Here is a 26,898-nt window from a genome sequence, read left to right as displayed (position 1 = left end):
GTATAACAAACCGGATATGCGTCCCGCTAATCTCCCTGAATTTTTCTTCTCGTGTCTCTGCACAGCGTGCGTCGAGAACAAAATGTCACGCGATATCCCTTATGCATTCGCCTAAGACGACTCGAAGGCGAAGGCCATCTTCGTTTTCTCCTTCTCAGGAACTTGTATTGATCACCCCCTCCCCTCCCTCCGAAGGCTTTCTCCACCCAATGTGGCATTGCACTGCCTCCGGGATCGGAGGCATTGTATGCTTTCTGCACGTTCTCGTGGTTTTGCAGTGCCTCCGGGATCGGCGCGCCTTTGACCAAGCGACGACGTCATGCGATGACGTCATCTTGTGAAGGTATGATGACGTCACCAGTTTTGACGATCTCTGACGTCACGATGAATACATACGGTAACGTCATCACGTAATGACGATTTTTTAGTGTCACTCGTGTCGATGCCGCCAAGGCCGATGGTCAATTTTCGCGTTTGATGAGGCAACTAAGGCTTTCGCCTTAAAATTCAGGTTACAGTTGTTGTGGTGCCATTGGAAGGAACTAAGAAAACAACAGTTCGGGCCACTGAAGCTGATCCTTTTTTTACCTATGCACTCACTTTTGAATTTGGCTTGCACTACTGCGTGCATAAAGATTGAGAGGAATAAAGCTCCGCGCAACCGGCCTCAGGCCTGGCCGACCACCCGATCTTGATCGCTGGATCCACGGGCTATTGGTCTTCCACTCATTTGCTTCGTGCAGCAATCAAATTTGTTCGTGTATTTCGGACACCAGAGAGAGAGTGGGGGGGGGGGGGGGGAGGAGAGAAGGTCTTTTATTAATGTGCGGAATTGTCAGCCAGAATATATTCCATCCTATAAGCTTACTTGCCGTCCTATAAGAGATGGGAGGTAGGGAAAAGAAAGGTCCTGTCCCAGCTACCACGGGCCTTCGTCACCTAGGACAGCTATTACAAGATATGTGCTTTAAAAAAATATTTCTTTTTATATTAATTTTCTAACACATGCTTCTTTTGTTCTTTGACACCCTTTTCAACTATGCCTAAGGGCACGCTTTCGATAAAAAAAAATCTGACGAGGAAGAAATTGTGCTTCTTAGGGACGGCAGGGATCTCTGAGCCTTGCGTAACGCTGCACGCAATTTCCTGCATCGCTTAGTGGGCGAAGGGTGAGGAGGTAGAGTCGCGCTCGCTCGCTCCCGCACGTTCGCCGAGTCGAGCCCCTCGGCGGAGACGGCATGTCTCGGCAGGCCAAGGTGGAGGACCTATTAGTCACACCGGAAGGGTCGTCGCCGCTTTTTTACCGCTACTACGCCGGCTCGAGCTGAGCCGATGACCGTCGCTTGACCGGTGACTAAGCGTGCTCGGTGGGCGCGAGAGCAATGATGGGTCTGTCCGGCCTCCATTTTGCTTTGTTGAAAAGAGGTCAGGTCAGGGCGGGTCAGTCTATTTCCTTAAAGGCCCCTCTTTTAGGGATAACATAATGAAACGAACATACACTGAAGCTAACGGGAAGATATACGGGTCATTACTTGCATGCTTTAACAATAGTATACCAATTACGACATAAATGGAAATAACGATTGTTGGGGTTTAACCTCCCAAAACCATGATATGATTACGAGGAACGCCGTAGTGGATGGCTCCGAAAATTTCGACCACATGGGGTTCTTTAACGTGCACCTAAATCTAAGTACACGGTCCTCAGGCATTTTCGCCTCCATCGAAAATGCGGTCGCCGATGCCGTGGTTTGATCCCGCGACCTTCGGGTTAGCAGTCGAGCGCTATAACCACTAGACCACCATGACGGGTGATAAAATTAATTAAGGTTGCGCGTGAAAGAGTGATCATTGGGAGGGGTCCTCGTCCTTCAACAGACATTTAAAGGGGCCCTGCAACACCTTTCTTAGTTATATTGGAATAGTCTCATTATTGACGTATGACTCTTCACGAGTCATATGCCACAAAAATTTTTCGAATCCGTCAAGTCTAAGTGGTATTACCAAATTATAGAGATCACGTTCCGCAGCTTTCTCCCTCAAATCAACGCCGCGAGCGCGCGGAGAGCTAGGCAGCGAGTCGAGGGGGGAGCGCAGACGAGCGAGGCTCCGCCCAAGAGCGCCGGCGGAAATTTTTTCTTCATTTTTTTCTCTCTGGCGTCTCGGCGCAACCACGTGGTCTGTGGCACCACTTCCGGTCGGCCCGCGCGGTCGTCGTCGAGCGGCGGAGCCCACCGAGTATCGCGCGTGCTTGAAAACTGCGCGTCGGCTTGGTAATGTTGGGTGTGCACCTCGAACGCCGTAGTGTTTTCATCGCTTTGCCAACCATGGAAGCAAACCTGCGCGCTCGTTTGGAACGAATGACAGCTGAGATCGGTTTCGGCCCATACTCCGATACACCGCCTCGTAAGACGGCACTGGCAGACGACGCCGAAGCGCCGCCATTACCGGACGCCAGCATTGCTATCGGAGACATGCTGCACGGCTGCCTCGGTCGGTCGTGAGAACGTGCCGACGATGCAGTTCCCAGCTGACGCGGCAACACTCGAACGGCTGCCACTCTCAACGGCAACCGGCGATGGTAAAAAGCACAGAAATATTCACGTTTTCGGCACTGCGCATGGCGAAGAAAACGGAACCACGCAACTACGAGCAGACGAGCTGTCGGTGAGACCGGAAGTGCTAATATTAATGTTTGTTCGGTGTTTTTAACGCGATAACAGAATATAAACATACATATTATCTACTTATCGAACTCAAAATTAACAACGAAAGTAATAATGAGGGTGTTATCGTGATTATAACATCAGCCAATGGTGGAACTGCCGACAATCGCGTCATATTTTGCGGACTAATACATCATTTGTCGAGAGAAGAGGGAGCGATTTTCAGCTGACTTTGAGAATTTATTGTAAATTCCTGGCCGTGCGCATCGCTATAATATTTGGCTCGCGTGTTCTCGGGAGCCTCGACTACCGATCGGCAGCGCTTTTTGAGCATGCTCGAAAAGTGTTGCAGGGCCCCTTTAAGCCAAGGAAAGCATATGGGGACAATATTTGTGCTTTTTAAGTGCAGCGTAATTATTGTAACCTCAACTGATATGAATTAAAGTGGACGAAAACGCAGCCTTTCTTGTCGGTGGGTTCCGCACACGCAACCTTCGAGTTACGTGTCCGATGCTCTACCAATTGTGCTACGACAGAGGGCGCTCTCTCATCCACCCTGTTGGGTATCTCTGTGCATTTAATCCCTGGGAGTGTTAGTTAGCGCCACCCTTAGCCAAGACGTCGAGTGTGTAACACTATTTTTGCCAGAGCGGGTGACGTGGCACGTGATCTTGGCTTATGTGTCTGTTGGTTTCATTGGAGAATGTTACAATACACACACTGCATATATCGGTGCATATGTGAAACGCTTCGCCGCGGGAATACGCGGACGTTTCCTCCGGTACGACGCTGCTACACGTCGTTCGACAAGCGGGTTGTCCCACACAGCGCGGGGTTTCCTATAGCGCGACGACGGTGACGGAGCAGCTTAGCGCCGACTCACGACGGTCGTTTTCGGGAGCACTATTCCGGGCCTGCGCCCTCCCCATCCAGCCTCCATCTAGCGCCCAACCCTCTCCCCCAAGACCGTCTGCTTCCCCCTCCCCCCCCCCCCCCCCCCCCATCCGGCATACAAACCGTCTCCTGGCTAGGACCGCAGCCAGCAAGAAGCAACAGCAGCAGATCCCGCTGAGAGCGGCAAAAGCAGCGAGCCGTGGGCTTCTGCTGCAAGAACTGAGGCATTTCCTCTCACCTGAACAAAGATTCGAGAAACAAGGAGGAAAAAGATGTGGTTATAAAGCAAAAAGAATGGGGAGGGGAGAGGGGGGGAGGGGGGCGCGTGGAAGCTGTCTCACATATTGGTGGACACCTCAACGTTGGTGTTTTGGGGAAGGCAATGGGGTAAGCACAGCGAAGGCAAGGAGAAAGGAATTCTAACCTGGGACGCGTTGGAGTGGTAGACGCTTGACAGTCGTCGTTCATTTTTCGGCGGGCAAGAGAGAGAGGGGAGGAGGAGTGGCGAGAGAGTGGAGGAGCACTACTCCTCGCTGTATAATCGTCGCCCTAACTTTTGTGATACTGTGACGTCACAGCGTGGTCGAGCCAACGGAAGAACAGGCGTTCCAAACCGATGAACTCGATTTGTATACTACATCTTTTGGAAACTACCTGACAATAGCTCGCGCGTGTGTAACTTCGGCCGCCAATTCCACCGTGTGTTCCAGATCACAGCGAAGTGTAGATTTGTAAACGAAGGTAGTAGACACGACTGTTGAAAGTAAAGCGCGAATCAATGAGCGTGTTTATGGTAGCGCCGCGTCCGTCGATTAATAAAAGAGGATCGTCTGCGTGCCCTTACTGAAGGTTGTATTTTGAAGACTGAAAAATCTGACGCCATCTTGTGATGTTCATATTAGCCTGTTCTGTTTAGCCATCCGCGCATGGCGTGTGGCTTCTCATTATAGACCATGCAGAGAGAGAGAGAGAGAGCTAGAGGGGGGGGGGGGGGGGGGAGTGAGATAGGGGAATGAAATAAAGCAGGGAGTTTAACTAGGTCGTACTATTTGGTTTGCTACCCTGCACTGAGGGTGGGGAAGGCGAGGATTGAAGATAAAGGGAGAAGAGAGTACAGTTATCTGTGGGTCCAAACCGCTACGTGGTTCAAACACGCGCACCAATCGAACATACACTGAATGTGTGCTCGTGCAACCATGTTTTCTGCCGGAAGGCACCAACGCTTGATCTTCCGTACGGGCAGTCGATGAGGCCATGAACCTTTGAATTTTCGAGGCGCGAAATGGCCGTAGTTTGTGGGGCGTTTTGGCTCTACTGTAGGTATGCCAGCACTGCACTGAAGGTGTCCTGTACATAAATTGTACATTCTATGGACTTTGGTGTTCTGGTTGTTCGCGATAACCGCAGTACATTACATGACTCGTCGGTTGGCAGCCGGAACCTCGTAGCACGTGCGATGCACGTCAGTGTAACAGCGTCCATATAGACACGAGTCGTCTTCCTTCCTTCCTTCCGAGTTGTCAAAACGAAAAGCAACAAGAGAAATGGTCGCTGAAGCCTGAAAAAAATTCGAACGAATGTACCAATCCCTCGTGACTGCGCGAAACATACCAGGGACACGCGTACATGTATACAGACAGGACAGGCACGTGTCCTGTCTGTATGCGTCCCTTGTTTGATCTTTCGCCCGGCCGTGATGCGTGAGTGTTCGAATGACCAACTAGCCCGCTTACTGGAATGCACCACCCCGCGTCAATACCGCCGAGTGCGACAGTCGTCAAAAGCGCACATAGCAACTTATGTTTGGCTACGCTGTATATACGTTCGGGCCGGACAAGACGGTAAGCACATCGAGGCTGCTTTTTATACGGCAGCAATGTGATGAATAGAACAACGCTAAAGCGCGGGATTGCATCTCCTCGATATATATGTAAACGATTTCAGGCGCGGGGCGGTTTCCGCCTGCGGACCGTTGCAGTCACGCATTCCACTCGACGTGTACTCATCAGTTCTTTCTTCGTACAAGGTTGCGAAAATGCAGCAACTGCGCCCTTGCCGCTATCGAGGCATTGGCACACATCTCCGCAGACACGTGTCGACGAAACCGTTTGCAAGCGAGGTCGCAGTGATGCCAGGTAAATACGAGAGGTGATGGGGGAAGGGGAGGGGGCAAGACCCAGATCTGCTCCGCTGATGAGATCAGTGTCGAGGAACGAGGACTCACGTAGATACACGCACACGGTATAGGGCTGCGGCCAAGGTTCAGGCTCGTAGGTCTTACATTACGCTGTCGCCACAGAGATGCGCGGGCGATGTAGAGCGTGTGATCCAAAAGCGACGTAAATAAATGAGCCCGGGGGGCCGGAACCCCGTGTTGGCGACTAGGGCGCTGAGACGGTTAGTGGATCACGCAGGAGCATACGTACGTATACGTGTTGAGAGGAATTCAGGACGTCACGAGATGGACGGGAGACAGGTGTGAATTTGTGGAATCCGCCGCACGACTCGTATCCACCACGGTGAATGGGGACGGAAGAGAGCAGGCCAGCCGAATCTAGCTCCGCTGAAGAGAAAAACCGATTTTTCTCGCATTAGTAAGTTACTCTTTCACAATACAGGAATAATCACGCTTACCGCGAGAAGACGCTTGGTAATTGAGAAAACTGGCAAAAAAAAAAAAGAAATGAGGGTGGCGACGCCACCTTAACGTTCCGGCACCAATCGCCATGACGTCATACACTTTGACGGCGTCTACTAAGACCTACGTCGTTCCTAATTGTTAATAATGAAGTACATTGACCTCTGATGGGGCCAACGTCGCCAAAGTACGAAAAATACACTTTGAAATCCGTGACGTCACGCGCGGAGATTTTGGCGCGATATTTAAAACTAAGAACATCACCTCGAAGTTATGATGGTGCAGTTAACGACATTAGAGTTTTCAGAGTAAAATTCGTGAATCTAAACCGATTCATTGTTTCACTTTAATGTCCCTTTTAAGTAAGCCGACCAAGAAGAGTGTACAACTGGGCGTCTTGGTGACTCATGCATCAGAATTAATAAAAGCGCAAGCAAGAACGAGGACAGAGAGAGAGAGAGAGAGGAGGAGGATAAAAGAAAAGATAGGGAGGTCAAACAAGGCTGAGCCAGGTTGGCTACCCGACACTAGGGAAGAGGGAAAAGAGCAGTCGTCATACGCAGTTGTTCCTTCTGTCCCCTCTGGTGTTCTCGCACTGTCACTAATACTTAGGCTGACCAGTTTTTGTACAAAATATTCCACTTAGTGAAACCTACGTGGTACGCTCCGTAAGTTACGCTCCGTAAGCTACTACACATGTCCTGGATGAAACATTAGGAAACAAAACTGTGGCGAGCCACAACCACGATTGGCCACCTCTGCGCTTGCGGCTCAATCGATGCTCAAAGTCTACCGAAACGTCTGCGACTTAAGCGTGTGCTGAGGGTTCGGCCTCCTCTAGCACGAAAGTTGCTTTCTTCTCGTGTTTTAATTTCCGTTCGGGTTTCGTTGTTGGTGCTGCGGGAGCTGGTGCGCGGAAGATGAATATATTTCACAGGTACATCGTACATTTCACAGTTCATATATTTCACAGATACACATGTTTCACAATACGCCGACCGAGAAGAAAAAGAAGATGGCTCTCGTCGTCGAGTCGTCTCAGGCTCCGTGAGCTTTTATCTTACCCGGCTCTCAAGGAGGGAGACAACTTTTGCGGAGGTCGTCCTATACGTTGTCGAAATTGTGGTTCTGCCGTATTCATGCACCACGCAAGGCCGGGTAAAGACCGGTGTGCCCTAACGTAATGTCATCCTTGTCATTCATCTTGTGTACGGCACGCAGTGAGCTTAAAAAGATATATGGCATAAAAATTACACCACGTGTTTCCAGTCCTGTACGGCATGACGTACATGTACATGCTGAGTTGGGGCATCTCTCAAAATGCAGTTCTACCTGTCCTCAGGCTATCGCCAAGAAGGATTCGCGTGCCACATTGTTCGCTTCGAAAAATGATTTGTGACGTTCGCAACCTGCGAAACGTTTCGCAATCGGCGCTTTGCATGCGTCAGCTGACCTACGAAGGACAAGCCGCCTGAGATGTAGAGCACAGTCTGGACCTTAGCGAGACGTGGCAATAAAACGAGTTGTTGGCCCAGGGCCTGCTATTCACGGCGTCAAAGAGCTCGGGGCTCGCTACGCGTGATTGATGACGCCACGACTGTCTCCCGCCTTCGCTGCCTGTTTTATGTGGCGCGTGTTCGCGGCGGCATGAAATTGACGTCACTGATACGTCGCAAGGAAGGACAAATGGTGCCGCCGACGATCTGTATTGCATAGACTAGTAAGAATTTACGAGTACTGTTATTAAGGCGAAAGCCTTAGATGCCTCATCAAGTGCGCAAAATGACCGTCGGCGTCGGCGGCGTCAACACGAGGGATGCAAAAAAAACATCGCCATGTTATGACGTCGCGGTTCGACAAAATTTGTGACGTCGTCACGACGTCACATCACGCGACGTCGTCGCTTATCAAAGGTGGGCCGATCACGGAGGCATTGCAAAACCACGTGAGGTGCTGAAAGCTGCCAATTCCTCCGATCTCGGAGGCAGTGCGAAACCGCTTTGGCTGCGGAAAGCTTTTGAGTGGTATCAATACAATCGACTGATCATAAAAAAAAAGAAGGCGACTTGCATTCAAGTCATCTTAGGCAAATGCACAAAGGACCACGTGACTTTCATTCACTTCTTTATTTGATCACATCGAACAACATATTGTCATATATCTATAGGAAGTGACTCTCGAAAATGTCACATTGAGGGATCCTTTCTTTGTGTGTCACAAACGTCGCGCCGTTTCTCTTTAGCTGTTCCATTTCAGCCCCGTGGCTCAGGATCACTCACCCGGGGCAGGGTTATGGAAATACCGGTGCAGCCACTCAGGAGCCGCCTGTATACGCACACGAAGAAACAAGCGCAGACGGAAGCGGGCCCGGATGAAAACGCAGTGGTCAGCGAACGGAAAGGTGTGGGAGTGCAGTAGCGACAACAAAATAGCGAGACCGTACGCAGTTACCGGAAACTCGGCGAGGCGCCCGCGATACAACAATAGCGCCGATGACGGAGGCACTTCACCGGGTGTGCATCAAACTGAAGTGGAGCGGCGCCGACGCCCGCGACAAGGAGAACCGGTAGCGCACATCCAAGCTCTCGGCGAAAGGGCTAAGCATATCCACGTGCTCTCCGAGAGCACTGCGCGTATGCAGACGTTTCGAAAGGAAGACACGGGGTGCGACCCTCTCGCGGGCTCATAATCAATCATATACACTGCTAATAAAGTACGCTAATAGCTAAAAAAAAATCGCCAGGCCTGCGCCGAACACGCAGCACAGTCACAGCGAAAACTGGAAGAGCGGCCTTTCTAGAGGCCGTTGTAAACTCTCTTAACTAATGCAAGTACACTTGCAAGGTAGTACCCACTGCGCCATAAATCATCATCAATTTTTGTGATGTGTGGAAGCACCCCACTGTATACCATTATTCGTCACTGCAGAGAAGCGTGGTACCCGTTACACATCTGTAACGCATTATGTGCACTTTTGTGCTGTGGCTGATGACGATTGAGAATTATGGCTGATTCCTTTGTAATGCAGAAGAACGTGTTGTTGGGCGAGTTGGTGCTTGCTGAATGACATAATGCAGCGCTAAAAACACACACACCACAAAGTAAGGAACACAAACCGACGGGACAGGCGCTACTCACAACTTTAATGAAACTACAAGATTGTGGCACATATATACACATCCCAATGCGCAAACGCAACGTCACAAACCATAGGGGGCGTATCATATCAAAGATTTGAAAAAATTGTGTTCCGCATTGTACAGGAAGACTGACGTCTGACTGACGCAATCATCATTCTTCTCTTTGATGTGGGATGTGTATATATGTGCCACAATCTTGTAGTTTCATTAAAGTTGTGAGTAGCGCCTGTCCCGTCGGTTTGTGTTCCTTACTTTGTGGTGTGTGTGTTTTTAGCGCTGCATTATGTCATTCACCTTTGTAATGCGTTGGACGCATTCAACGACCGACTTGTTGTGCGATTCGCACTGTGTGACCGCCTGATTGTTATTTTACTCTTCTACTACGCTATATCACGTTAACGCGATTCCTTGCCCGACATGACGCCTGTACAGGGTCTTTGTGCGAAGGTGTTTCGAGCCCCGGCGTGGCTCTGTGGTAGAATACTCGACTGCCTCGCAGGGGGCCCGGGTTCGAATCCTGTCCGATCCTGGGTATTTGTTTTTTCTATCCCGTTATTTTTTTTTATTTCAGGCGATAGTGGTTACGGACACCGGCGACGGACAGTTACGGCGCCAAGATCGGCTCTTGTTGTGATCTCATAACAGCCACGGCCGCTTACATAATTAATTATGCAGCTGCCGTGTAACAGCTTTCGCTGTAAAAAGTGCGCTGTTAGAAATAGAGCACGGGCAGTAGGAGCGACAGAGAAGGAAAAAGAAAATTACTTTTTAAATGCGAGGGTGTACCTTCGCGTACATAACAGTCACGCATAACAGTCAGGTCCCTCTAGTAACCTGATTGTTATGAGTGAAAAATACAAATGGTATTACCAAAGATAAGGGGCATCCTTGTTCAGAACAATGTCGAGCAATGTGCGAGTACTAGTTGCCTTCTAATGAGCGTCTATGTTCTGAAAAGTTTTTATTCAGGCTACCTTATTACTGCGACACTATTATGCGTGATCCTTCTCTGGACATGTGGGAGGCCGCATTGGTCAGCTCAGAACGAGTCCTCCAGACCATGCAGGGTCTTGGGAGTCGCCGTCAACCATGGAATCGATGGCCATTTAACGCGGAATCGTCTCCACGGACTTTTTCACTAAATGAGGTCTTCTGCGTACATCCATACATAGACGCTGAGGCGACGGGACGGTAACACGCGCGAAATATTTACATCCGCACCACGAACACCACTTCTCGGAACCAAACGCGTGGCCACGGTTTCCGCGCTCGCTCGCCCGGAACCGAAAGGGTTGCAACCCTCTCGCCTGTTACTATAGGGAAAAAGCGAAGGGCCCGTTGCATAAGCATCTTCAACATGTCCCCGAAGGTGCCATCAAGAACATCGCTCTAAATAGAGAAGGCAACGACTATATACACGCATGGAGATAAGACGGCACGTCCTTAATATACAGCTCCTGCTGTCTTTCCTGTCTGGCCATTTTCTGACAGGAACCAGCGTTGCGGCGGCGGCGGCGACAGAATAAAGAGGGCGCAAGGAAACGAGCGGACGCAAGGTTCGGGGAGGCCCCCCGCTGAGTAGTGACGTCAGTGGTGACGTGAATTATCATCTCCTCCTCTCCCTCATCCGCCTCCCCTTTCCTTTTCTTCTTTTCTCTCAGGCGGCGTCGGCTGGCCTCTTTATTTTGACTTCTCGAAGATTAAAGAGTGAAGCGTGGAGAGCGGGGGGGTGCATGTTTTTGTTTCGTTCTACAAGACCCCCATGATGCGTCCTTCGCATCTCTTCGTGTTGGCTTAGAGAAGAAGTGCGGGATCGAGTTTTAAGCTCTTCCCGTTCGCCGTCACCGCTTGTTGCCGCTCTTTTTTGCTGATGGAAGTGGGAAAACGAGGAGTGACTCGAATTACACAAAGCGTGCATCAAGATGATTTGTTTGTTTGCACCGAACGCCGACTCCCGTGTGTGTGCGTGCGTGTGAGCGGCGTATGGCATGGAGAGGAGTTGGTGTTGCGTGCCGCGCGCGTGCGTGATAAGAGGAAAACAAACGGTCCTCGCTTTTGTTGGTATAGCGTTCGCGTTGACTCTGCGCGTGTCGATGACCCCGGTTGGTAGAACGGACCGGACCTGGGGCAGCCGATGTTGAGTGGACACTGAAAAGCGGCGCTCCTTGCGACAGGTCTATCAAATCAACGGATGGCGCTGGATGTCACCATGATGCTTCAGCAGTGACGGTAATACCGTACGGCATGTACCGAAACACCGTGGCTTTTTTTAAAAAACAGCACGCAGCTTTTTAAAAACCTTTTCTTGGCCGCGCGCGCTACTTATTGAGCATGGTAACTTTAAGAGATAATCAAACTTTATGAGAGGTCTTGAAGACTAAAAAAAGCTACATGCCGACGACGACGGTTCGGTATTACCGTACTTACCGTACGGTATTACCGTCACTACTAAAACGCACTAACGTTGGCAGGCATCAGAATCGAAAACACTAAGCCCCCACTGTGCAATCATACAGTGTCAAGAACTACTACAAGAGCAGTTACAGGTTTCCCCAAGAGCACTGGACTGGACACTAAACAGTAGCGAAACCGCTATGTTACACGGCTATTGCGCATGCGCATCACCTCTTCCATCATTTATGATGATGGGAATAGCTCATCAATATTTTTACCCCTTTCCTGTATTCCCTGCGCTGAGTAGCAGACCAAATCGTACTAGCTCAAACCGACCTCTCCGCCTTCTAATAATCTCTCCCTCTCGTGCTCTCTCAAGTTCGGTGTTACTAGAAAAAAATTTTTTTTTTTTTTAATATTGAAGAAGGCTAGTGAGTGCATTGGTTCGCTCTTATACTACGCACTCCCTGTCGTGGCCAGGGATCGAACCCGCGACCTCGCGCTACACCATCCACCCCGAGGAATTCCCGGTTTCTTATTAAAAAACTGAACCATTACAAGGTCGCACCCCTGCTCTCCTGTATGTCTTTCGCTCCTCAACACATAGATCTAGGCGTTACCCATCGTCGTCTTGATTCCCAGACAAGTGGGAACCGGGAAAAGGCAAGCCAGGGATGTGACAGTAGTGAGCGCATAGAAAGCGGCAGCCACCAGCGAGCAATGAGGTTATATTTATGAACTGGGTTGGGTCGGCGAAGCCCATGGCGCTATAGCGACTCGTATATCGGGCCCCGCATCTCAACCCCGGGCCCGGGATGTCGCAAACCGCAGCCCTGGCCTCCGCTAGTGCATTTATACGAAGAGATAGGGCCCCGTGTAATGCGACTGCCTGTCCCTGTGTCTATACGGGACACGGTTTCGCGGAACACGCGTGTGAAATGATAACTTTTGCAGGAATTCCGGGCGACAGAGCACGAGAACAAATGAACGAAAGAGACACTAGTATTCATGCTGCTGGATATTGTGGACCGTTTCTGTACTGGAAAAAGAGAGGGGATGGCCAAATACAGCATTAGGTGAGAGCAGTTTGCTTGAAGAACACCACCCCGAAGAAGGTGCATATCTGTAGGCGCATTGTAAGGTATAGATTGTAATCCCATGGGAGAGTAAAAACTAAACTCGGGGCATCACTTCGTGCCATGGGTCCTGCGAACGGAGCGAAGAGGCTGTGAACCATAGTGTCCTTTGTCAATTCAAATCCAAATTTTATTCAAAATTTTGTCTACATTATGCATAGCTATAGCTGATGAATACTTACGCATTCCTAGACAACTTTTTTAATGACGTCAATCATGCAATAGTCCTGAAATATGGAGGCAATTCCATTGCCTCTGGCTGTAGCTTATTCATCCGTTCTCATAACAATCTACTCTGTGTGAAAGCATGACCTTTTCTTTATGGAAGCAAAGGTAAACGAAGTATTTTGTCTTGTAATGAAGATTATGTATACACCGGCGCAGTGTACAGCGGAGGCTCAGCTGGCGAACTGTGCTCGGTGCATTGTACAACCAGCCATCAGCCAACCAAACAGCCACAAGCCCCCCTTTTCACTTGATTTATTAGTGTAAAATACAAAATAGAAAAAAAGGAGGACAAAGTCTTGCGTTTGGTGGGTTCAAGTTTGAATCTTCCCGTAACAAAGTTCGCGAATGTCTGGGACACAAGAAGTACGAGGCACACACACGATATAGACGTACGATGTAGTCCAGTCAGTATGTATACTCATCACGAATGTCAACGTCCTTAAAGAAGCGTTGAAGTGGTTTCGTCGCTTTGTGATGGACATGTGATGCCCTTATGGTAATCAAGAAAGAAAGTTCGACCCAAATGCAGTAAACGGGGCTCCCATAGCGTACGTCCTTCCTTCATTCAATTGAGCTTCCGCATTGCTCGCCATGCAACGATATAAGTTGCATTCTAGATTCTCGGTTTCGGAGTCATTACTGAAATAAATGTTTTCTACGGCACGCAAGGAACATAATCTCCATAGCTGTGCCGTCGCCCTCGAAGAAATAATCAAATGGTGGCGAGATGAGTAATTATACTTTAGGCGTTCATTCGCTTCTCGGAAGTACCGAGATCGCTTAGATGCGCGATGTCTGTCGCGATAACTCTGCGTAGCGGATGCTGGCAGCGAGTTCTAGGACAGCCTCTCTAGGAACTGGCGGTGGAGCATCTTCTCGACTTCTGTGAAAGACGCCGCGTTGTTTGCGACCGACTCGGGCCGTTAACTTTGGACAACGGGTTTCACTGTGCGCGCATTGTAGAAACGTGAGAGTTCCGGTGTGAACTGCGTCAGCCGTGCAAGTATGAAGGGGACATGCACGAAGGTTACGTTTATCGGCGTGCAAGCGTTCCCAATGCTACAGGTTCCTCAAATGCGTGCGATAGGCGCGCGCCCTAGTGAACGGTGACTCGTAGGGATAAAGGACGTGAGGGAGCTTTTTTCACTTGTCGCCTACCTTACCCACTAGAACGGTGCCAGTGCGGAATGACAGTCGGCGTGACGCAGAGAAAGATAAAGGAGCGACAGACATGCTAGGCAAAGAAATTCTCCGGTTGGCTACCCTGTGCATGGGAAGAGGAAAGGGTGTGGAAATGGAGGCGTGAGATAACTGCACGGCGTGGACGACCACTTCCTGAGATTAAAATCACAATATACGTTGTTGGTACAGTCGCTCTTGTGTGTGCTTTGAATGGGTTGCGCAATAACCCGGTGTATGCTATTTTCATTGAGACCAATATGTTTCGTCACCAATTAACTCAATTCTGTACATTCGGGCTCAGCTATGAAATTGTTAGGGATGGGACTTGTGACACGAAAACAAACGAAATATACATTGAATAATAGCAAGAAAGAGCCATGAAACGACAGCCGACGGCAAGTTTTTGAAGCACGTTAGCTTATTTATTTTGTCGCGGTTCCCGCCCTCTGAAACTGACCAGCGAGGAGGGAGAACACTTTTCCCATCCCGAACAGCCAAATGACGAAGTGGTCGCGCTGTGTGTGTTCACTACATGTCGCCAAGGCGCGTTCCAGCAACAGGAAACAGGGAACATACACATCTATTCAGGATGCAGCTGGACGACGTAGCTGGAAAAGGAAAACGCGTGGACTCCGAAACTTCGATTGACTCTGACTTATTCAGTGCCCGCGAAAGCAGTAGCACTCGATCAGTGCCTAACGCGCAACCCGCTAACGCTGACAGTGCGTGCTACGATCGACCCTGTTTGTATGATGACGTTGTCTATGTGACGCAGGCGGTGACGATGAGCAAGCGCGAGGTGCTCGCCCTGCTGGTGGTGTTCATCGTGTACGTGGTCATCGGAGGCGCCGTCTTCATGGCCGTCGAGGGTCCACGGGAAGAGGAACTGCGCAGCGAGATCGCGCAGCTAAGGCACGAGTTCCATGGTACGTATACACGCCGATCCTTTTGCATTCACCATTGCATACGGGCATACACGCCTGAAACAGCATTCACTCGCTATGTACATGAGAGGTCGCTGCGATGACGCAAGCCTGAAAGCTTTTCCTTTCTGAACATAAGCAGATATACTGCGGCTATATCGCCTGCAAAGACAAACTTTCCCTCATCGCGCTAAGGAACTTAGTAAAGCAGAGGAGGCCAGTCTGCGCGGGTTCCAAACCACGTCGTGCGCAGCACGGCCGTGCTGGCCAAAATAGGTACAGAACAATTTAGCGCAATGTGTAAATTCTGTGACAGCAGCGCTGACCTGTTTCGCATGGTTTGGTCCTGCCAGTCTCATAGAAAGCATCGCTCAAATTACGCAGACGACGTTGGGGGGGACTTTGTCCAGCCCAGCTCTCGAGGATCAGCGGAGCCTCGTGGAGCAGGCGCGGATTGCAGCTCGGTCCAACGGATCGAGTCCCCGAATAGGGACCCGCACGATCCACTCTAGCAATAACTGCAGTAGACGATGCAATTTCCGCAATGAATGTTTTATTCATTCATTTATTTATTCCTTTCTGAAGACTTGAAACTAAGAGACCTGAGAGCCCTGAGCTTTTTTTTTTTTTGCGTTCAGAAGGGAAAATGAAACAAAAAGCGGTATTTAGACCTAACGGTGAGTGCGGCAATGCTCACTTCAACGGAGCAGGAAACGTCGGAGCCGACCGACCCGCGCTTGCCGCGGGGCGATGAAACGCTAAAACGGCTTCGCTTAGCTTGGCTTGACGCGTCCTTCCACGTCGTGACGTCAATGGCCCACGCAGTCGTCGTCTTCTGGGTCGCCTTGTTCCACGGCGGAAGCGAATGGCACGCCGAGACCTCGGAGAGCACGTATAGGCGAGGAAGAAGAAGAAGAAGAGGAGGGACAAGGCGTCCTCTTCCGTCAACGCCCGTTTTTCCGGAGGTGTTGGTTCACGGTCGGTGACAGACGCGCGTGACACCGCGAGCGACGGTGCGAACCCGGCACCAGGCTTTCTGGGAGAATCGCGCCACGCGTTGAACGCTATCGACGCGCGCAATGACAACGGGCACTGCAGTTGGCAAACATATATGGATTCATAATGGCGCGTGAACACGAGACACAGGACGGGCGAGAGAACAAAGATTCTTGTCTGTCCTATGTCTCGTACGTGTTCGCTCTCAGTACCATTATGAATGACCTGTTCCAACTTGCGCAACTTGCAACCTTGTTGAAACATAGGGATGCTCTGCGGGGAAAACTTACACGTGGGTATAGAAGTTGATATGCAGTCGAAGCTCCTTACAACGAAGTAGGATCTGGACCAAAAGTTAGTTCGTTATATCCGATATTCGTTGTAAGAGCAGAGATAAAGAATCGGCTCTTAACAAGTCGGCATTCTGGCTTGCGCAAGAAATTTGAATACGAAAGCGCATTATTCGAGGATTGAAAGCCACTATGAACGAGGCAGTCCTTATACCTGTCTCGTTGTTTCTGGAAACAAGAGCGTCGCTCGGTGCTCGAGCCACGCAAAAAAAGTAAGCGTACAAGTGGTACGTGCGCAGACCTAACAATGTGAACAAAGGCGTTCCCCGAAATTTCAGTCGTCTCCAACGAGTGCAGCGGTATAGTTTTGTAGGCCAGGCTTTAGAATAAGCTACTATAGGTGACAACGAGCGGGCTCCAATATATAACTTCTAAAGCGTATACATGAGCAGGGGCGTAGCCACGGGGGGGGGGGGGGGTTCAAACCCCCCGGAATTTTTCAGTTTTGCTTGCGTACACATACACGCGCACATACAAACGCACGCACGAACATACATGAAGTATGGTTGAACCCCTCCGAAAAAAAATTTCCTCGCGTCCTCGCGAGAAAAAAAAAAGTCCTCGCGTTAAGAAAACGCGAGGATTATATTCGGGATAACAAGATAAACGACGCGAGCGACGAAGGAGCATGAATGAAACAGAGTGACGTAGAAGTATGTAAATGAGAAGCGACAGAGGGGCGAGAAGGAGTGCTCCTGGAAGGATGCAAAGTGAAACTAGAGGTGACAGGAATAGACGAAAGACCGACTTGGCTGTGTGACTGCGAACAACAAGGCAACGCTGAACGGAACGAGAAAGACAATGCGCGGGCTCGAGAAAGAAGTAAGAAGCGAAGCGGTCGCGCGTGCGCCTGCTTTAAGGGTACTTAGCTTCTCTCGGTGAATACACGCACCTACAAATACCACGCACGCGCAAGGAGGGACACATGCGGTATATATACACACGCGTACGAGGCCGCTATTTACGAAGCGGTGGACTGCTATTTCCGAACTCGGCTGCTGCCTTTTTCCCCCGAGCCTCTGCACCCAACATGCCGAAAAAAAAAGTTGAAATAATAATAATAAAAAAACCTTATCCTATCCTTCCCCAGACTTCGCGCGTTTGCAGGCGTCCCGTCCGGCTGCTTACGCCTTCTCGCTGCAAGAGCACGCCGCTCAGAAAGTTGCCTCTGTTGGAGGTGTTGGGACGGACACGGATTGCGATTACACCACACCGACGACGCTGTTCTGAGTTGGAAACAAAAATTCTCAGTGTCCCTTATATATTCGCCTAAGACGACTCGAACGCCAAAGCCATCTGGTGTGGCTATTTTATGCGTGCACTTCTTATCACGCGAACGCCGCTTTTTAAAGTTTGCTTTACAGCGGAGTTGTTAAGCTTTTCGTTATGCCGCGTGGCGTGACCTGATAACTATCATCGGCATGAACCAACACGCGCTCTCTTCGTTCTCTTCTTCCTCATAGTCCTCTTCTGCTTCTTTACAAAAACTCATAATTAAGAAACCGAGCTTCTTTACAAACACCCATAACTAAGCGTCACGAAATGCTTCCTTCGTTTGCCTGTTTTAGATGCAAAGCATCTTATGGCGGAGTTCAACCCAGTGGTGGTGTGCGGCGTGACCACCCTTACTGCGCATGCGCAAACCCTCTTCACACACCCCCTATCCACTCCTCCGCTCCTCTTCCCTCTCCTCTCCCCCTCTCCCTTCCCCCTCACCCATCTCCCCTTTCCCCTCCCCTCAACCGTCCCCTCTCCACTTTCCCTCTCCCCTCTGCACTCCCACTCCTCCTCTGAAACGCGGGCTCGACATACCGAAACGCTGCTTCGCATCACCTCATGGTCCCCTTTAGCGGGAGATGGTGATTTTTTTTCACTGGCCGGTCGCACTCACTGATGACACGTCTATGATCACAATTATGCTTCAACCTCCTCATACAAAAGACCATCGAGGATAGCATGACTTTGCGCATGTGGACGCACAGATTGTAGCCGATTTGTCCGCCTTCGTTGACGCGATACGCGATAAGGCTAATTGGCCTTTCGCGTAATCCGAGGAGGTGAGTACACGGCCCCTTATGCCCATATCCGCGGTATACATCAATGTCGAATCCGACTGGTCGACATTCGCAGCGAACGGCAAATCGTGCCGGGGTGCAGCCGATTGCCTGCGTCAGCAAAATTATTTTCTAATGCTGATTGCACGGCTTCGTCGCTATAATTGTTATCGAAAAGCAAAGCGCAGAACCTGCAGTAATAGTCTGAATTTTGACATTTTGGTTCACCAGTGTACCGCTACCGCGCGCTGCCTAATACAACCAGCATGTGCACGTGCAAGACGAATTACTTAGCGCGATTTGCTTCTAATTTGCATACGTAGTAACGATAACACTTGTCGTCAACCCCACAGTTTTGAGTTAGCGGTCGTCAAAGTGAGTACGTCAAGCCAATTAAGGGATGATGGCACAGCGGGAATGCTCGCCCTTTTGACGCAAGCAAATAGAATTAAAAAAAAAAACAAATAATGCTGTCCGACGTGACAAGAGAGGGATGGATTTCAGACCTTTTCCATATCGTAACGGTCACATTCCTCTGATGTTGCAAGGATTCCTTTCAACGGAAGTTCAGCAACGAAACTAGAGTTTGAACACTGGCATCTCCTTTGAGATTGTGCATGTGTAACAGGAACGACACAGAAGAATAGACAAACATTCTACTTTCATAGGTATTATTATAAAAGTAAAGAATAAATAATTGAAAAAGAGGTTGGGGTTACGTTCTAGTGTCACTATTTCAATTCTTCCGTTCCCGTTAACTAGTCTGCTGTCTGGTCTGATTGCGCAAGTGCACAATTATTGCAGCCTGTCCTTCATCTGATTTCTTTTCTTTTAATTTTTTTATCATTACATAATATGTCAAAATATTTCTGAAAAGTTCATTACTCCAATTCTTGGCCTAACAATAAAAATTGTTGGCGTTTTCGTCCCAACGCCACGAATTCTTGGCCTATCCCCCAGTGTTAGTACGAGTACTATAAGAAGGATATCACCATCGTCATCATTGTGGGCTCATGTTTCTTCACTTTTCCGTGCCCTCCTTGTCACCGATGTGCACTGCCGCCCGTGATGTTTACGCAATAGCTTTTCCTAACCTAAAGGCGAACGCGAATGAGAATTTCCGATGGGCTCATTCTTCAGTAGTGGGTTCTGTCTGCGCACTTCTTTCTTTTCAATGCCCCGGAAAGCTCCGTGAGCTCGCATGAGTCGCGAGAAAAACTGCGCCTCGGGTGCAAGCGGACATCTTCGACTGTTGCGTCACTCCTGGTGCTGAGGCAGTCGAACTATTCCTACACCGCGGACTCAACCGTGAGGTGTCGGGGACTTTTCCGCTCTCTTTCTCTCTCTCTTTCTCTCCTTGCTCCGAAGTTGAGCCTCCCCCCCCCCCCCCCGTTCCGCATTCTTTGAGACGTTCGCTCGCAGCTCATCCGTCGCAGTCACTGCGATCCTTCCTTCCTTTCAGACAAACACGACCGACAGTGACGAAGGGTATCCTCTTTCGTCGCGAGCACGTTGCGCGCCTTTCATCCCATCGAAGAACCTCGTGAGAACACGACAATGCACAGATGTATGCATTCGCGTGATCTTGCTCTCTCGTGTTTTCTGTCCATGTTTCCTGCCCTCACTCTAACTCCCTGTAGGCAAACGGGCAATCACCTGCTTAACCTCTCTGCATCTTCTCTTCTTCTCTGTCTGTATCTTTCTTTCTTTCCTTTTTTGTTTTTTTTTGTTGTAAAAAATGTCAATAAATGAATTTACAAGTTGCAGAGATACGAGCTCGAGTTACGGCACGATTGCCTCTGTCGAAGTCGCGCAATAATATGAGTCACTGTGGAGGGGCCGAGACTTGACTTGTCGGCCTTGCTTGGGCCTCAAATCATGGCATGCAGTTTTTTCGTATTTTTCTTCGCAACATCGTTATAATTACGAACATGTTACTTGCTTGCGGTCGCAAGAAATTTCAATTTTTTTTTATTTGCTTCGTATGCGAGTCCTGTCGTGAACTTTGGTCATCACGGTGACGAAGAGAGTGACGTATAAGACATTTGTTATAAGTACATTACTTATATAAGCAGTCCATACCGGCTGATGACTCATTGTTTTTGAACACTGTCCTTCAGTTGCACACGATACTATACCACACCATGCTACATATGACAAGTCACTACTGCGAAGGAGGGTTATGCAAGGTTCGCGAAAGGGAGAGAGCGTGATCCACTCATTTCTAGGATAAAGCTACAGAGGAAATCCGTGGTGTTTTATTATTAGTATTTCTTTCTTTTTTCTTTCTTTTCTTTCTTTTTTCCTACAAGTGGGTTGCTGTGGCGGTTTCTCCCGCTGGCTGTTCGCTTTCAGTAACAATTTTGCTTTGTTCGTTGCTTACTCTCGTTATAACGTTTGCCTTGTTACCATGTTCCACGAATTGCTTTACCATTTCACTGTATTAACCACCACCAATGATTCTTTCTGTGCCAAAAATAGTGTTCTCTTTGATGTACCCTTCCTATGTAATGCCCCGAGTGGACCTTTAGGGTACCTGAATAAGTAAATAAAAATAAATATGTATATACTTCCTCGGTGTGCACACAGCTGCCACTAGACGGTCTGGGAATGCCTAGTGACCGCTTCCCTTTTCGAGGCGGATTCCCTGCCTTGGCTTCTCGACGGCGCCTCAGCTAGACAGGCGTGCGTGCCTCGGGTTGAACGGCCGCGCGACCGACTGACGGGCGTCTCGGGGTTACCGATGCGTGCATGCTTCACTTTTTGGCACGGCCCGCGCCGTTGGACTCCCGAGACGGGGGAAGACTGGCGGCGCACAGACAGCCAGCAGCAAGCCGTGGGCGCAAACTACACAAAGCGTCTCACTTTATTCACGCTCGCGTTGGAAAGAAATGAAGAACTGCTTGGGATCGAGAGCGTTCGACACCGGCCGATTCGTACGTTACAGTATATTTTGCTTAGAGCTTGCTTCTCGAAAGAGCAATCAATACTCGAGCACTCTCGAGCTAAGTCCCTCCCTCCCCCCTCCCCCTCTTTCCCTCCCTCCCTCCCTCCCTCCCTCACTCACTCACTCACTCACTCACTCACTCACTCACTCACTCACTCACTCACTCACTCACTCACTCACTCACTCACTCACTCACTCGCCGCGGTGGTCTAGCGGTTATGGTACTTGTCTGGTGACCCGAAGGTCGCTGGATGGAATCTCGGCCGCGGTGGCCCACGTTTTCGATGCCGGCGAAAATGCTTGAGGCCCGTGTACTTGTATTTAGGTGAACGCTAAAGAACCCCAGGTGGTCGAAATTTCTGGAGCCTTCCACTACGGCGTCTCTCATAATCATATCGTCGTTAGGGGACACAGAGACTCAAAATTATGATATTATTTCTTACTCGCTCACTCGTACACTCACCCAATCAATCAATCAATCAATCAATCAATCAATCAATCAATCAATCAATCAATCAATCAATCAATCAATCAATCAATCAATCAATCAATCAATCAGCTTCTAAACACGCACTTCGTTTCATACCCGGCTGGTGAACGTTGCGGAATATATACGCAAGATAATGCGGACACAAGTCACTATAAATAATTTGGGAGTGCTTCATAAGCGAGTCACATTTTTTTTGTTTTTACCCTTTCGGTTGCGAATGCGAGGCAGTAAGAGATGACACTCTATCCTTCGCACGTAATAACGTAAAGAATTTGGGCCAGTATCGCTTCTCTTCTGGGCTATATTACGAGTGATTCACCGATTGGAATCGCGGCCTTGACGCTTCTCGAAGGAATTCCTTCGGGATGCGACCGGAAAAGCACACCTGCCACTCGCGAGAGACAAGAGAAAAAAAAAAAGCGCAATCTCCTGTAAACAAACAAGCATTCATCTCTCCCCATGTTCTGTGCGAGCCTTCACACGGCATGCATGCACCAAAGAGGCGGGCGAGCCTCAAGCTCAGCCGAGCATGCATAGCCCCCCCCCCCCCCCCCCCCCGTCTTCCATCCATTTATGTGTTTAACATTGCCTTCTCTCGCTTTGCGAGCCTCCGGCTATTTCGAGTCGTCCGAGCCGTAAAAGAAAGAATTTATTAGCCGACGCCGGTCCGGGAATAGACCTCCGCTTCTTCGTCCGCAAACCTCACAAAACGTTTGCGTTCGCTGTTGACACTGCTGCCTGTACGCGAGAGAAGTGCCCCGCCCAATATATTTTCGTAGCAGCAGCTGCTGCGGTTTTACAGGCAGGCATCGCGTGTATTCGCCGCCCCGGAGCCGAACGCACAATGGCCGAGGGTTGTTCTTCTCCCGCAAAAGCTCCCACGGCCGGACAACTTCGAGACCGAGAGCTTAGGAAAACGGTGCAGCGAGGGGAACGAGGTATCACATCGCATCACTTTATTTTCCGTAAGGAGCCCTCGAGGTGTTATTACGTAAGGGGTGGGTTAACAACTAAAAATGCGTCTTAACTAACCCCGGACTAGTGCGCCGCATAAGGACTGCTTAAAGTTCTTTATTACTGCATAATAGTGCCATAATTATCGCAGTCAGCATTGTCGTTGCCAGCAGCAGCCGCTGCGAACTGCGGTGCAACACAAAGACTTCTTCGAAGAGATTTAAGATCACCGCTGTCCGACACCGTGAAATGCCAGCTTTATGTATATCTACGCTGTCAGTCGTACTTTTCTGTCGTTATCGACCACATTTAGCAGTCCCAAGTCTTCTGCGTTCTGAAAATCGCGGTATACTGACTGGCGGATTCAACAATAGCGTCATCAAGGCATGAAGATGGCTTTTCATTATGATGATGGTCACGACGATGATGATGAGGAGGAGGAGGAGGAGAGGTTTCCAAAACCAGCCTGCCATCATCCGAGTGCGAAACCATCCAAGTTCCACTAATCAAGTGCGGTGGGGTCAGGAGCTGCAAAAAAAAAAAAAAATCGTATACAGGAAACACAAATGGTTACGGAGGTTTAGCCTACGCGCGTTCCTTTCAGTCTGTTCTGTTGCTTTCTTATAATCCACCTCGGCAACGAAGTACGGAAAGGAATATAGACATGTTACATTATCGTTGGATTATCTAGCGACTCTATTTCAGCTACTTTCCCTGCGTGCGCTTCGTCAGTGGCCTTGGCAGCTCCTCTACAAACTAGGGATGGTCAATTAAAATTTTTCATCGATTAATCGTTAATCGTTAATCGATTTAGCCTTTAATCGATTAACTACTTTCTGTGGAATGTTTTAATCGATTAATCGATTAATCGACATTTCTTGTGGGTGCTTTAAAACCTATATCTCTTTGTTTGAGAGTCATAGTTCGTGTTTGATATGGACCTAAATATTTTTATCAGACGCGCTGACGATCGAAAATTCCCACTTTCGAAAGTGTCGACGACGGGCCCCTTGTGTCCAGTGTGCGAAAATTCCCACTTTCGCACACTGGACACAAGGGGCTTGTCGTCGTTCGTTGACGTCGTGGTTTCAATCATCTGTGGCCATCATCCCCGGACTATTCGGCAGCAGGTCGTATTTTCTCGAAGCCTGCCTACTCGAGCTCATCGAAACCGGAGGCGCGTTCGGGGACAACACTGGTTTTTCGTTATGTAGACGATTACTTGATTTTTTGTAGTGGTGAGGGCTTTGAAAACGGGGTAACCTCAGTGAGCGAAAAATTTGAATTAAATGGAGGAGGGCTGAACTTTACTAAATAGTTGCCTCAGAATAATGGAATAAAATTTCTAGGCATTTCCTTAACGTTTCAGAAGAACCACGTGTGCTGGCAGTATGCTCCTAGATCTTCAAAACCGCTGTTAAATTTTTCGTCGAAGCACTCGAAGGTTGTAAAAAACGGTATCGCCATCACCAAGTCGTGTGAGCACAAAATGAGTGATAGCTTTAACGCACAGTTTTCGCGTCTTTTAGATGTAGGTTATCCCCGTGATGCAGTGGCCACTGTCGCTGAGCGTTTAAAGAAGTCCATTATGCTAAGTCCGCGCATGGCTGCAGAAAGCAATAGGAAGAAACCGTCGTAGCTATACCGTACATCCATTGCGTATCTCACAGGCTAAAGAATGTAGGAAGTAGATACGTCGTTGTTTCACGGCTGCCAATAATCTACGTAAGATATGTGCCGCTGTGCAGAGAAAGAATGAGCGAGTAATAGACAAGAAGCGAACCGATATTTGTTTTATAAAACACACAAACAAATTCACTGATTGCCGTACAAGTGTGGTGTATAAGGTTCCTTTCAGCTACGGCCGCTTCTACGTAGGACAGACGGGCCGCTGCATTAACCATAGATTATTAGAACATAAAAAATCACTAACCGGAGGCTCACCTTCTAATCTGTTGTTAATTTGTCGAGAGTGTATAAATGCATGCCAAAATACCATTAATGCGCAGTGTGTACCGGCATAGAAATGAAGAAACGCGCCTGAGGATTGAGGCATGGCATATAGAGAATAGTGGAAGCGCATGCGTGAGCCAACCGTCGATTAACTTGCATAAAGATGAAATCAAATGCCTTAACAGTTATGTTTCGCGTAGGCTCCCAAGCGTACCGGATTGATAGGTTCGCCTATTGCATGAGCATGCGCGGATAAGTTTTCGTGCCTTCATTCTTTTCCGCCGTTGTGCATCTATTCAGTTGTTTAGTCGGCGTTTGTGGTGTCCTGACTTCTTTCTTGTGCCCGTGTTTGCACGCCCTGTCTTTTTAGGATGAATACTTACCAACTAGCTCAGGGCTCTCTGTCATTCTTTCTCGATTTGTCGGTTAGATATTGTGGAAGCCCTACATAATACTATAATTGCGGACTGACGCGATTTTTTCCTTGGGGTCGCCCATGCAGAGATTACACAGAAACATACTGGCCTCAAACAGACCATCGGTACAGGCAACTGCGGGAAATAGAGTGACATGAGTTTCTGCCTCCCGGCTAGAACAAACAGCAGCAGCGCCAGTATACTCCGCAGGTTTCATCTGATCGTTGCCTTAACACGGCGCCACTCGCACCTTTTCACTCGTGCGTACAGCCTGAACTCTGAGCGCTATCTAGTGTATCAGGCATTACAACATAAATTTCGCGACTGTCCTTCTTTCCTGTCACAGCAGAAGACGGGGGCCTCTACCTGAAAGCTGTATTCCTCCCTAAATATGCGACCATACAGTATTACTAAATGCTACAAGGTCACTTCTTCAATAGTAATGCACTGGATGCTAGACGTTCGGTAAACCGACGCGTAAAGTTGAGGATTACACAAAGGGTCTATAAGACCCTTTTCACAGTTCGCGAGTGCGTATTCCTGCGCTACATTCGCTAACTTTCGTGCTTCAAGTGGAGACGAGGTTGTACGTGCTGTCTATTATGCCTGTTCGTGTCAAGGGAGCCGAGTCTATATTTTCCGCGCCCCAGCGCAAGCAAACCGTGCTTGAACACTCTGTTTGAAAAAGTGACTAGCTGTCATTAATTGGCCTAACTGCATCGCAGGAAAGCTAGCTGAATAATTATGAAAATGGTATATACCGAATAAGACGGACAGTTGGGCTAGTTGGTATACAGCATAATAAACGATGGTTGCTAGCGTCCTTGTCGTCTTTACGCTAGCAAACGTGTCTTATTATGTATATACGGATTACCTAATCCTCTCCCTACCATCGTACTTAATCACTCTTTTTCCCCCGTTGCGTTTTCCCCGGTGCAGAGCAGGAGGCAGGAGCGTAGCTCAGGTCACCCTCTCTGCCATATAATATATTTTCTCTCTCTCTTTCATTGATAAAGACTATTTTATTTGCTAAAAAGTAAATCAGAACGGCACTAAGAACCAGTCAGGAAATAAGCAGCGCATATTACAATGCCGCACTTACACAAGAAACGAGTAAAATCTGAGGGTTTAATAAAATACGAAGAAAGTTGCGATTGACACTACAGGCGACGAAAACTACTCGTTTATCAAATGTAAGGAGAGATGCGTTTATGCGGCAACACGATGAAACAGCGCGGCAAAAAACGAACACGAACAAAATAAGCAACAAGACGATGCGCTGGCACGTATGAGGCAGTAAGTAGCAGCAGTAGACTGTGAGCCGGAGAGAAGCGGGAAAGTTCATTTCTGCCTCGATGGGGTGGAGCCGCCTCCTTCCCGGGCTTGAAGCATTGGGGAGTGCTTAGAGTTCAGGGCGAGTTCATATCTTTCTCTATGGGGTATGGCGGCCGCCAGCTCCGGGCTCGTTCTGCTAGCGCAGAAATATGCGCTGTAGTGAAAGCGGTGAAAGCAGTCAAACAGAGGCGATGTGCACGGC

At 49.0% G+C, this 26,898-nt stretch overlaps 1 protein-coding gene across 1 annotated transcript in view; it reads left to right on the top strand.

The window, feature by feature from the left end:
• Nucleotides 1–26,898, top strand: part of LOC119373720 (open rectifier potassium channel protein 1) — a 107,752-nt gene that overhangs the window by 32,944 nt on the left and 47,910 nt on the right. Inside the window, exon 2 of the mRNA XM_037643781.2 lies at nt 15,054–15,204. Coding sequence (XP_037499709.1) covers nt 15,054–15,204 — 151 coding nt within the window. The remainder of the gene's footprint in view (nt 1–15,053; nt 15,205–26,898) is intronic.

This window comes from Rhipicephalus sanguineus, chromosome 11 (assembly GCF_013339695.2).
Source record: "Rhipicephalus sanguineus isolate Rsan-2018 chromosome 11, BIME_Rsan_1.4, whole genome shotgun sequence".
Classification (NCBI taxonomy): Eukaryota; Metazoa; Arthropoda; class Arachnida; order Ixodida; family Ixodidae; genus Rhipicephalus; species Rhipicephalus sanguineus.
Note: the sequence above shows the minus strand (reverse complement) of the source record. Positions and strands in the feature narration are given on the sequence as shown.